Below are 13,815 nucleotides of genomic sequence, written 5' to 3'. Positions count from 1 at the left end.
TTAGCCATGATGGTGCCCAAGAGCACAACACCTAAGCGTGCTATCTCCCTTAGTAGGGAAGCCTACTGGAGTAAGTGGAACAGATAACTCATACTACAGTATATCACAGTAATGCTGATCATTTTGTCAAAAGTCATTGGACATTGCAGAAAAACCAAGAGGCTAAAAGGGAGCATTTAGCAGGAAAAAATGACCTGTGAGGAATAATTCCTTGGATTTAGGAAGATCCTACATTGTAAAACAAGAATGGGATTTTATGAACCAAAGGCAGTAGAACAGTAAAGAATTTTTAGAAGTTAAAAACATATGATTCCCCAAAATTAGGAGTAGAGGAACTACTGATTACAAGGGCTGAATAGCAGAATGGAAGTATTTGAAAATCAAGTTTGTGACTGGGAGGTACAAATTTGGAATTTATCCCATGATGAAAATAACCCAAGAAGTAAATTGAGACTAGACCCAGGAAAATTTATAAAAGAAATTTAAAAGATATATCAGAAGAAGAAAAAAGGTGATGGAAGAGAAACATTATATTAAAAGGAATAATAAAATAAAAATTTCCCCAAAGCAAAACATGGAATTTTAGAAAAAGAAGCGCCTACCAAGTACTAAGCAGAAGTATTGAGAAACAGCACATGCCTAGACACAGCCTGATTATTTGATTTTTGTTTTTTTTACTTGAAGGATAAAGAGAGCTTCTAGAAAGGAGTAGGGGCAAAAATGATTGCTTACAACCTCTCCACCCCCCTATCTAAAATTAATGGCACTGGCCTCGTCAAAAATAAAGGTTACAAATAGACAATGGAACAGTATTCACAGAATTCTGATGGATAAGGAATGGGGTTGATGTCTATCCAAACTGTCATTTAAATTTGGTGGCAAAATAAACACATTTTTAAGTATGCAGAGAATTAGCACATTCCATATACCCTTTCTGAAGAACGTACCTAAACCTACTCCAGAAAACATAGGATAAACCACAGAAAGGATAAACATCAGAAAAATATCTGTAACAAAAATAGTAAACAACAGATTAATATTCCTACTATTAGTCCTATCAGTCAGTTTTGTAAGAAGACAATGAAAACGAAGACAAAGAATGAACAATTTACCAAAAAAACAAAAAACAAAACCCTATGCATGGCCAATAACCCTCACTAATAACTGAAGAAATGCACATTAAAATGAGACTTTATTTCTGTTAATCAACAAATATTATAATTTTGTAGTACGCAGTGTTGACTAATGTATAAGAAAAATGGGTGTGTAAATGATATTGCCACTTAGGATTTAATTTTGGCTTCACCTACCAATTTTAAATGATGCCCTTTGACAGAGCTTTTTCTTTACTAGATGTCTATCCTGTATAAATACTCAGAGGTGTATATGCAAGAATGTTCAAAACAGCACTTTTTATTATAGGAAAAATTGGAAATTCTATAAGGAAAAGCTTTAAAAAGTTACAGAGCAACTATATAGTGTAATACTCCACAGCACAAGAATGAGGTAGATTTATACATACCAATGTGAAAAAATGACTATAATAAGTAAAAAATGTAACTGTAGAACTGTATATCATCATAATTTTTAAAAAGCCTTGTATCCTTGTATGTATTAATATTTGAATATTCATAGAACAAATCTGAAAGGGAACACTATCAAATTGTTAATAGTTGTTATATCTGTAGATGGGAGAGGGCAGGAGTCCGAATTAGACATTTGTTTTATTTTAAGATCTGTATCGTATACTCCCTTACTGGATTATTTTGTCATCTTTCCAGTCAAAATGCTGTGAGTTTCCGTAGTGGAATTCTTTTACTGTGATAAACTTTGTTTCATTTTCTGCTGTTGTTTACATGTTTTTCTTGTTGTATATCTCTGCAAGTCCTTACTTTGTCTTTTTTAAGATGAACAGTTTTTTATCTTATATATGCTAAAACTTTGTCACATGGCTTAATGTGTAAATTCAGTATCCTATTTTTGGAGTATTTACATAGAGAATATACAGACTGTGCTGTCGGTTAGTATAATAAATTGAGTGTCTGATGTTAGTTTCCTTTATATCCACCCTGGAATTTTTTAAAGCAATGGCTAAATGTTTTTCTGGACTAGATCCATGCATAGGTGAAGTGAAAAGTCAAGCAACTTATCAGTCAAATGTTTAAGAGTTAAAATATGAGACTCACAGTGAGGGTAAGGGTGAATAATGTGCTTTTTTATTTGTATTAAATACTTTTAAATATTTTTTTTCTCTAAGTTTGGAATAGTTGATGCTGATGGATATTTAAGTTTGTATCAAACAAACTGGAAATGTTGTCCAGTTACTGGAAGTATGCCTAAGCCATACCTGGTAAGCCAAGAATTCCTACCTTTAAAATTTTTTGAATTTTTATTTTAAAGAAACCAAGAATATATACTTGCAAGAAATAGCAAAGCCAAAATATAAAATCTGTCTAGTCCTGTGTATTCAATCACTTTACTATAAGTTTCTGTCTTTGTATTGTGTTGAAAATTACACTGTGAGGTATAAAAATCCTTAGTCTCTGGTAACTTGGAGAATAAACCTGTATGAAAGTACCTGTTCCTGATGGCAAGGGAAGATCAGCTATGTGGTTACTCAGAGGCAGGGGTGGAGAGGGGAAATTGGATGGAGGCAGTCAGAAGGTACAAACTTCCAGGTAAAAGGTAAGTAAGTACTGGGTATGTAATGTACAACATGATTAACATAATTAACACGGCTACATGTTATATATGAAAGTTGTTAAGATAGTAAATTCTAAGCATTTTCAGAACAAGGAAAAATATTTTTTCTTTCATTTTATATCTGTGCGAGGTGATGGATATTACTAAACTTATTTCATGATGAATGTAAGCCAGAACATTATGCTGTACTCCTTAAACTTATGCAGTGCTGCATGTCAATCATTTCTCAAAACTGAAAGGAAAAAAAAAAAACAGAGAAAAGTAAAAAAATCTCACCAGAAAATGTAAATAAATAATAAAGCTAGTGGATTAGTCACTCGATAGAGATCAAAGTAGTAAAATTAATTAAAAATGCAATGATTAGTCAAGGGATAAATAAAATAAAAAGATGTAAAAAAAAAAAAAAAAAGAAACCTGTATAGAACCAACATGGTAACTCTGGAGACCCATGCAACCCATGAGTTACTCAATCCCTTTTCTAGCCTCACTAAATGGCAGTGGCTATGATACCTAAAAAGAATGATCAACAGACCAGTGCATCTGGTTGTTTTTCTGCAGTTATTATCCCTTACGAACAAAGTAGAAAGGGTATCCTATAGCTGGTGCTATTTTCTTGCCCATCTCTTTAAAAAAAAAAAAAAAAAAAAAAAAAGATAATCTCTATTCAGGACCACACAGGTTTAGTGAACCTTCCGCAGCTTCATAGAACACTGAATCTATATTTGATGGATTCTTTAGTGAAGCCCTTTATAGGACTAAGTAATATCTATCAAGAAAAAAATTAAGAATATGGGTTAAAATTCCAGTAATTCATCCAAGGTTAAATGCTAGAATAAAGTACTGGTCTCAGTGAAAGCAAGCAAGGGGGTGTTGGTGAGGGTACCTTGAAAGAATATTTATTTTTCCTCATATTTTCATTCAGGCAGCAGATTAAATGTACAGGTGGGCCTTGAACAACACAGGGGTTAGGGACACTGGACACCTCACCCCGCCAAGTTGAAAATCTGCATATAACTTTGCAGTCAGCCCTCCATATCCATGGTCCTGCATCCACAGATTCAACTAACCTTGGATCATGTAGTACGGTAGTATGTATTGAAAAAAATCTGTGTATCATTGGACCCATGCAGTTCAAACCTGTGTCATTCAAGGGTCAACTGTACAGGTTTATGTTTCTTGGGGGACTGCCTTTGTTTTAAAACTTCTAAAAAGACAAATTGGATTAAAAATGAACATTATTTGCTTTGGGGATTAAAGTAGATTTTGTTTTAAAGACATATCATCTAGCCCAGCTGCAGTGGTGGTTGGGGGCAATGGGGAAGTGACTCACAGGAAAACTTTTTCATATGATGATTTTGACATATTTAAAAATTTTATTTTTTATTGAAGAGAAACATCTGAACAGACATAACTTGGAAGCCTTTATAACTGACTAAACCTCTCATAGTAGTTTGTTATTGTTTGATGGAATATTGAGAAACATTGTAAATTTTCTAATTTGTTGACTATTAGTAATATGTTTTTATTCACATATTTGAAAAAGTATTTGAAAGCTTAAATATTTCTGAAAATAAATAATTCAGTCTGAGATCATCTAAAATGCTAGTTTTTGTTTTCTAAGACAAAAATTTTCACAAGTATTCTAAGAAAAATGTTTGAAGTTAACCTTCTTTTGTTTCCCTTTGAACTTCTGGTTGAACAAAAGCAGAGGTCATAAAAGGTTATAACGTATGCATCTTATTTAGATGGTTCAGGGAAAGTTGTGTGTGTGTGTGTGTGTGTGTGTGTGTGTGTGTGTGAAAGAGAAGAAGAGGCAAAACAAATGTGCCAAAATGGTAAACATTGGTGAATCGGGGTAAAGGGTATGTGAGAGTTCTCTATATTACTCTTGCAACTTTTCTAAAATCTGTGGGGGAAAGAACACAAGGATTTAAGTAAGCCACAAATTACATGATCGCTTTTTGATTAATACATCTACCTGCTTTTAAAATTGTTTGTGACAGCAATAAACATGTGTTGTTTATAACCATTCCAGACTTGGCAGTGTCATAACAAAACAGCCAATGATTTTGTCTTCGTTAGTTCCTCCTCTCTGATAGCTACAGCTGGTCTTTCAACTGACAATAGGTAAGAGATTATAACTGAAATTGAAGTCTGTGTATGTATAGCTAAGCTTTATTTTTTAATTGCTTAATGTCCTTATATCTCAGTAATGTCATAATTACACCTTTAAATATTTTTATTTAAAGAGACTTGTTTCTTAGAGCTTTTTTTAGTGTTTTAATTGTAAAGCTAAGGAAATTCTGGTGACATTAAAGACAAAATCCATTCCTCCTGGATTTTTAGTATTCTAATGTTAAGACTTTAGTGTAGGATAAAAGAATTTGATCGTTGGTAGAGTTTTTCTCCATATTATTTGCTATGTGTTAAGAAAGCTTGAGGCCAAACAAAAAAGAGTTTTATTTATTGGCCATGCTATTTAGTTAAACCCTCACCACAGCTTTATTATATCTCATTATCAATGTTTCATGGTAAGAACACAAGAAGCTGAGTTGTATAATAACTAGTAAGTGACAGCCCATCCCCATCTCCCCAAATAGCTTAAATACGCAAAAAAAAAAGTCTCCTCCCTCCATGTCCAGGCACACTTTTTACTTCCCTCCTACAGCTGAGTTCTGTGATTAAGGCCTTCTGAGGTTGCTGAGCTTTTGTGTTGAGGCCTCACTTTACACTCAAAGTGGGAATTTTAGGAATATGGAGTTTTTAGCCCATTTTTCATAGAAAGTCTTATACACATTTGTGCCTCCTTTGTAACTCACAGAATGGAGTAGAAGCTGTTCCCTTTTGTAGTAGGAATAAGTTTTCTTTGTACTCAAGAAAATTCGGTGTGTCCTGCTATTTATGTATGTGAGTCAAACTGTTAGATTAGAAAATCAGTGAATACAAAAAGTGGTTTCCATATTCAGACTTCATATTAGTACTCCTTGTAATTACATGTTAATCTAAAGTTATTCAGTTTGGGAAGCTATTAGTTTTTTAAATTTTTGTCTAAAAATTAATCATACATAAATATATTGGTTACTTGTATTCGATGTTTTATAAATTTAAGAACTCTCTGTGTGAGCAAGGTTCAAGCGAGCTATAATGAGACATATTGCTTTTTTTCATTGAAGTATACTTGATTTACAACATTATATTAGTTACAGGTATACAGCATGGTGATTCAGTATTTTTACAGATTATACTTCATTATAGGTTATTACAAGATAGTTGTTACAATTCCCTGTGCTATACAGTATATCCTTGTTGCTTATCTATTTTATATATAGTAGTTTTTATCTATTAATTCCATATTCCTAATATGTCACTCACCCATCTTCCCCTCTTTGGTAACCACAAGTTTGTTTTCTATATCTGTGAGTCTATTTCTGTTTTGTATATACAGTCATTTGTCTTTGTTTTTAGATTCCACATGTAAGTTATATCATATAGTATTTGTCTTTTTCTGTCTGATTTATTTCACTTAGCATAATATTCTCTAGGTCCATCTACATTGCTGCAAATTGCAGTATTTCATTCTTTTTTATGGCTGAGTAGTATTTTATTGTGTGTGTGTGTGTGTGTGTGTGTGTGGCACATCTTCTTAATCCAGTCATCTGTTGATGGGCACTTGGGTTGCTTCCATGTCTTGGCTATTATAAATAGTGCTGCTGTGAACATTTGGATGCATGTATCTTTTTAAATTAGTATTTTCATTTTTTCCAGATATGTACCCAGGAGTAGAATTGCTGGATAATATGGTAGTTCTATTTTTAGTTTTTTGAGGAACCTCCATACTGTTTTCCACAGTGGTTGCACCAATTTACATTTCTACCAACAATGTACAAGGGTTCCATTTTCTCTACACTGTCTCCAGCATTTACTGTTTGTAGATTTTTTGATGATGGCCATTCTGACTGGTGTGAGGTGATAACTCATTGTTGTTTTGATTTGCATTTCTCTAATAATGAGTGATGTTGAGAATCTTTTCATGTGCCTGTTGGGAATCTGTGTGTCTTCCTTGGGAAATTGTCTATTCAGATCTTCTGCCCATTTTTTTTATTGAGTTTTTTTTTTTATATTGAGTTGTATGAACTATATATATATTTTAGGTTTTAACCCCTTGTCAGTCATCATTTGAAAATATTTTCTCCCATTCAGTAGGTTGTCTTTTCGTTTTGTTGATGATTTCCTTTGCTGTGCAAAAGCTTTGTGTTTAATTAGGTCCCATTTGTTTATTTCTGCTTTTATTTCTTTTGCCTTAGGAGACTGATCTAAGAAAATATTGCTACAATTTATGTCAAAGAGTGTATTGCCTATGTTCTCTTCTAGGAGGTTCATGTTTTTCTGTTCTTACATTTAGGTCTTTAAACCATTTTGAGTTTATTTTTGTATATGGTGAACAGGAATGTTCTAATCTCATTATTTTATATGTGGCTGTCCAGTTTTTCCACCACCTCTTGTTGAAGAGAGTGTCTTTTCTCCATTGTATATTCTTGCCATCTTCGTCATAGATTAACTGACCATAAATGCTTGGGTTTATTTCTGGGGTCTCTGTTCTGTTCCATTGATCTATGTGTCTGTTCTTGTGGCAGTACCACACTGTTTTGATTACTGTAGCTATGTAGTATAGTCTGAAGTCAGGGAGTGTGATTCTTCCAGTTCTATTCTTTTTTCTCAACATTGCTTTGGCAATTCAGGGTCTTCTGTGATTCCATGTGAGTTTTAGGATTATTTTGTTCTAGTTCTGTGAAAAATGCCATGGGTATTTTGATGGCGATTGCATTAAATCTGTAGATTGCTTTGAGTAGTGCGGCCAGTTTAACAATATTAATCTGCCAGTCCGAGAGCACAAGATATCTTTCCATTTCTTTGTATTATCTTCAGTTTCCTTCATCAGTGTTTTATATTTCAGAGTATAGGTCTTTCACCTCCTTGGTTAAGTTTATTCTTAGGTATTTATTCTTGTTGATATGATCTTAAACAGGTTGTGTTTAACTTTCTTTTTCTCATATTTCATTATTAGTGTATAAAAATGCAGATTTTTAAAATATTGATCTTGTATCCTGCACCCTTGCTGAATTGTATCATGTCATCTGCAAATAGTGACAGTTTTACTTCTTCCCTTCCAATTTGTTTGCTTTTTTAAATTAAAAAAAAAAATTATTTACTTAGGCTTCACCGGGTCTTAGTTGCAGCATGCGGGATCTTTAGTTGCGGCATGTGGACTTCTTAGTTGCCTCATGCAGACTTCTTAGTTGTGGCATGTGGGATCTTTAGTTGCAGCATGTGGACTTCTTAGTTGCGGCATGTGGACTCGTAGTTGCGGCATGCGTGCAATATCTAGTTCCCTGACCAGATATCAAACCCAGGCCCCCTGCATTGGGAACATGGAGTCTTACCCACTGGACCAACAGGGAAGTCCCCTTCTCTTCCAATTAGGATACCTTTTATTTCTTTTTCTTGTCTGATTGCTGTGGCTAGGACTTCCAGTACCATGTTAAATAAAGTGGAGAGAGTGGACATCCTTGTCTTGTTTCTGAATTTAGTGGGCAGGCTTTCAGCTTTTCACTGTTGAGTATGATGTTGGCTGTGGATTTGTCTTAAATGGCCTTTATTATGTTGAGGAATGTTCTCTCTATACACACTTTGATGAAAGTTTTTATCATGAATGGACATCTCAGTAGACAGTTTTTCTGCGTATTTTGAGATGATCATGTGATTTTTATCTTTCCTTTTGTTAATGTGATGTTTTACATTTATTGATTTGCAAATGTTGAACTATCCTTGTGACCCCAGAATAAATCCAACTTGATCATGGTGTATGATACTTTTTATGTATTGTTGGATTCAGTTTGCTAATGTATTTTGTTGAGGATTTTTGTATCTGTAGTTATCAAAGATATTGGCCTGTAATTTTCTTTTTATGTAGTATCTTTGTCTGGTTTTGGTATCAGGGAAATGGTGGCCTTGTAGAATGAATTTGGGAGTGTTCCCACCTCTTCAGTTTTTTTGGAATGGTTTAAGAAGGATAAGTGTTTGTTCTTCATATGTTTGGTAGAATTCCCCTTTCTGGTCCTGGACTTTTGTTTCCTGGCAGTTGGGTTTTGTTTTTGTTTTTTTCCCTTACAGATTCATTTTTGTTTCTAGTGATCAGTCTGTTCAAACTTTCTGTTTCTTCTTGACTCATTCTTGGTAGGCTGTGTGTTTCTAGAAACTTGTCCATTTCTTCTAGGTTGTCCAATTTGTTGGCATATGACTTAATAGTATTATAATTCTTTGTATATCTTTGGTATCGGTTGTTATTTCTTCTCTTTCATTTCTTTTGTTTATTTGGGTCTTCTTGATGTGCTGGATAAAGGTTTGTCAATTTTGTTTTCAAAAAATCAGCTCTTAAAAAAAATCAGCTCTTGCTTTCATTGATTGTTTTTGTTGTTTTTTTTTTAATCTCTATTTTGTTTATTTCCTCTCTGATCTTAATTATTTTCTTCCTTCTGCTGACTTTGGGCTTTGTTTGTTCTTTTTCTAATTCTTTTAGGTGGTAAGTGGTAGGCTGTGTTGTTTATTTGAGATGGCCTGTATTGCTATGAACTTCTCTCTTAGAATTACTTTTGCTTCATCCCATAGATTTTGGGTTGTTGTGTTTCCATTTACATTTGTCTCAAGATCTTTTTTGATTTCCTCTTTGATTTTGTCATTGACCTATTGGTTTTTTAGTAGCATGTTGTTTAGTCTCCATGTGTTTGGGGTTTTTTTCCATTTTTCTTTCTGGAGTTAATTTTTAGCTTCATACTATTGTGGTCAGAAAAAAATGCTTGATACAATTTCTATCCTCTTAAATTTGTTGAAGCTTGTTTTGTGACCTAGTATGTAATATGTTCTGGGGAACATTCCATGTGTGCTTGAAAAGAATGTGCATTCTGCTGTTTTGGGGTGTAATATTCTGTACATATCATTTAAGTTCAGCTGGTCTATTGTGTCACTTAACACCACTATTACCTTACTTTCTCTCTGGATGATCTGTTCATTGATGTTAGGGGGGGTGTTAAAATCCCCTGCTATTACTGTATTGTTGTCTGTTTCTCCCTTTATGTCTATTAGTATTTGCTTTATATGTTTAGGTGCTCCCGTATTGGGTGCATATATGTTAACAAGTATAATATTCTTTCTGTATTGATACCTTTATCATTATATAATGTGAGACATATTTATTTTTATTCTGTTGTTAACATTCAATAATCTTTTTTTTTTTTTCCAGAAACATATGTTTGTGGGACACTCTTGTAGCACCTGCCAATAGTTTAGTCCATGGTAAGTTTTGAAAGCATTTTATGAATCACAAACTCATAAAGTAAAAGTGATTTTTAAATGGATTTTTTTTTAATGACACACTTAGTAGCCTATGAGGTTTATTTTTGACCATGGTGGCAAAGTTTGAAAGCAGAAAAAATGCTGTATATGTAATTAACTCTTCACTGTACTTTAATGAAGGACAGTGGAACATAGATAATATAAAAATCATTTGTTTTTACTTTGAATCTGATAGCACAGGTCATCATTGCGAACATCAGTTACAGTATTATATCCCCTCACACCACTCTTACTCAACTTTGTACTTGAAGTTCTAAATAAAGCAATAAGACAAGAAAAGGAAGTAAAAGTTATACATATTGGAAGGGAAGAAATAAAACTGTTTATGCACAGATTGCATGATGGTGTAGAAAATCCCAAAGAATACAGAAAAAAAACTGCTGGAACTGATGTGCAAGCACAGCAATGTCACAGGATACCAGGTCATTATACTAAAATTAGTTGCTTTCCTTTATCAACAATGAACAATTGGAATTTGAAATTTAAAAAAATATTACCATTTAAAATAGCACCCAAAATAATGAAATACTGAAGCATAAATCGAAATATGTATAGCATCTGTTGGGAAAAGCTACAAAAAAAGTAAAAGAAAAAAAGATCTAAATAAATGGAGAGATAGGCCATCATGTTCACAGATTGTAAAACTTGATATTGTTAGGATGTTACTTCCTCACAACTTTATAGATTCAGTGGAATTCTAATTAAACCCCCAGCAATCTGTTTTGTATATATCAACAAACTGGTTCTAAAGTTTATGTAGAGAGGCAAGAGACCTAGAATAATGCATACTGAATAAAAACAAACTTGGAGAACTCACATTACCTGATTTCAGGACTCACTATAAAGCTATAGTAATCAAGCCACTGTGGTACTGGCTGAAGAATAGACACAGATTAGAGAGCCCAGAAATAGACCCACACATAAATAGTAGACTCATTGCTAATAATGGCACAAAGGTAATTCAGTGGAAACAGATAGTCTTTCAGCAAAAAGTGCTAATAACAATTGGGTGCTTATATGTGGAATAATGAACATAGGTACAAACCTTTCCCCTTTCACAAAAATTTACTCAAAATGACTCATGTAAAACATGTAAAAACAAAACTGTAATACTTTTAGAAGGAAATATAGGAGAAAATCTTGGTGACCTCGGGTTTGGTAATGAGATTTAGATACAACACCACAAGCACAATCTGTTAAAGAAATGATATATTCAAGATTTTCTTTAATTACCGTTTTTCTCAATACCTGAATAGCAAATAAGCATATAAAAGATGCTCAACATCAGTAGTCATCAGGGAAATGCAAACTAAGTTCACCATAATTTATCATACTACTCTGTATACTGAAATGACAAAAATTAAAGATTCTAGACTACCAAGTGTTGGTGAGGATATGGAGAAACTGGAACCCTCATGATTTGTTGATAAAAGTATAAAACAGTACAACTGCTTTGGAAAACTGTTTAGCAATTTCTTAGTGAAGTTAAACATGCATGTAGCATGACCCAGCAGTATATAGTTTTACATATGTACCCAAGAAAAATGAAAACACATGTCCACAAATAGACTGGTATTAGGAATGTTCTTAGCAGCTTTATTTATAGTAGCCAAAAACTGGAAACAACACAGATGTCCAGCAGGATAATGTGGTATATTTATGTAATAGAATACTATTCAGAATTAAAAAGCATGACCTACTGATACATGCGACACATCTAAAATGTTATGTTAAAGAAAAAGAAGCAGACACAAAAGAATATATACTATAAAATTCCATTTATGTGAAGTTCAAGAATTGGCGAAACCAATTGGATAGAAATCAGGATAGCGATTGCCTTTGAGGGAGAGGCATGAGGGAACTTTCTGGGATGATGAAAACGGCTGTGTTAAAAGCCATATTTGGTACAGGGCTAATTTTGCCCCTCTATTGAGGCAGTACCCTTCTCAGTACTCTATACAATGCCTTGTGAATTATGAGGGTTTTTTCCCAGTATGGCTGGTGGAAATTGGAACCCAGATCAACTTTCTTATGCCACCGCCAGAAAATACTCTATAGGCAATAAGCTGGGGCAGTTATGTTGGTCACCCAGTTTGTTTCCCATTTTGCAAAGATCATTCTTCATTGCTTAGTGACCGGTATCTCAAACCATTGTTTCCTGTATATCATTTGATATTTTAATTGTTTTAGGCAGGATGGCAAATCTAATCTATCGTTCTACCTTGGCCAAAAGCCAGAAGTCTGTTTCTTATACTATTAAATAGTTTTTACTTTTTTTCCAGCTTTTACTTGTCATGATAGCGGAGCCACTGTTTTAGCATATGCTCCAAAACATCAGCTACTACTATCAGGTGGCAGAAAAGGCTATACATGTGTTTTTGACCTTCGGCAACGACAGCAGAGGCAGCTTTTCCAGAGCCATGATTCTCCTGTTAAAGCCATTGCTATTGATCCAACTGAAGAGTACTTTGTTACAGGATCTGCTGAGGGCAACATAAAGGTAAATACAGTAATGCCACAATATCTATTACAATATGAAAAGAAATCTTTAGAAACCTTAGATCTTTAATCATATTGATGACACCAGTCTCTTTAAATAATAGAGATATTAATTCCTTTGTAGTCAACAAGGTTAATTGCTATTTAATAAATCTTTTAATGAATGAAATAAAATAATATTTAACTTGAAAAATGCCTGTTTTTTAGTTGTTTTCAAATATGCTTAACTAATGCATGTGAAAGAACTGGATTTTCCATGGATATGAACATATTTCAGACATTAGAATTAGTCTTGACTCCATGTTCAGAGTTACTGATTTCAGTTTCAGGGGATGTGAGATATACTGACATTTTCCCTTATCCCAAATTTCTCCCCATTTTGTCATTCATAGTATCAGCATCCAACAACTCAGTGCCTGATTCAAGAATTCTGAGGTACCTGGATAAGCTCTGCCTGTAACAGTCCTTCTCAAACTCCACTGTGTTTCAAACTTAGAAGTTTGAATGTTAAGCAGCTTGTTAAAAATGTCAAGCACCTTGTTAAAAATGCATCCCACTCCAGAAATACTGTTGCTAGGTCCTATCCCAAAAATACCCATTTGGTAAGTCTAAGGCTCAGGAATGTGCATTTTTGGAACACAGAAATAGTGGTTTTGATGGAAGGTTCTCTGGCTACACTCAGAAGGATCTACAGGGATAAGACTAGTCCCTAAGTTACTCTAATGGTCAGCAACCCACTGGAGGAGTCTAGTTTCTTAGAATCCATTAATTTAAGTGCTACTGAGTACTTAGTACAGGTAAGTTGGACTGCTTTGTTAGAACTTCCATATTGTTTTCATAATTCTCAGCCAGAAGAAGTTGAAGAATTTCAAAAAGGTTTTTCTTAAATATATACACCAGCTTCCATTCAGAATTCTTTTTTTTTTTCCAGTTTGAAGCTAGTTTCTTATTCGAACTGCCCTCAGTTTAGAATAAGTCGTACTATGTTTTAGATTATTTAGATTAGTTTGTACTTTCATTCTGAGGTTTATTACTTAATTAAGTTATAAGATTTCATAGTATTCCAGGTATTATTCAGGACTTACAATTTAACAATCATGTCTAGGGCTTCCCTGGTGGCACAAGTGGTTGGGAGTCCGCCTGCCGATACAGGGGACACGGGTTTGTGCCCTGGTCCAGGAAGATCCCACATGCTGTGGAGAG

The 13,815-nt window shown here is 33.9% G+C and overlaps 1 protein-coding gene across 2 annotated transcripts in view; it reads left to right on the top strand.

Moving 5' to 3' along the window:
* The window catches only part of DMXL1 (Dmx like 1), a 130,888-nt gene that overhangs the window by 116,038 nt on the left and 1,035 nt on the right, over positions 1 to 13,815 (top strand). For both annotated transcript variants that reach the window (XM_007455839.1, XM_007455840.1), the window contains 4 exons: positions 2,258 to 2,350; positions 4,739 to 4,830; positions 10,001 to 10,053; positions 12,396 to 12,613. In XM_007455839.1, the coding sequence (XP_007455901.1) occupies positions 2,258 to 2,350; positions 4,739 to 4,830; positions 10,001 to 10,053; positions 12,396 to 12,613 (456 nt within the window). The remainder of the gene's footprint in view (positions 1 to 2,257; positions 2,351 to 4,738; positions 4,831 to 10,000; positions 10,054 to 12,395; positions 12,614 to 13,815) is intronic.

The sequence above is a fragment of the Lipotes vexillifer genome, unplaced genomic scaffold, assembly GCF_000442215.2.
Source record: "Lipotes vexillifer unplaced genomic scaffold, Lipotes_vexillifer_v1.1 scaffold78, whole genome shotgun sequence".
Classification (NCBI taxonomy): Eukaryota; Metazoa; Chordata; class Mammalia; order Artiodactyla; family Lipotidae; genus Lipotes; species Lipotes vexillifer.
This window is presented reverse-complemented; position numbering and strand designations above follow the sequence as displayed.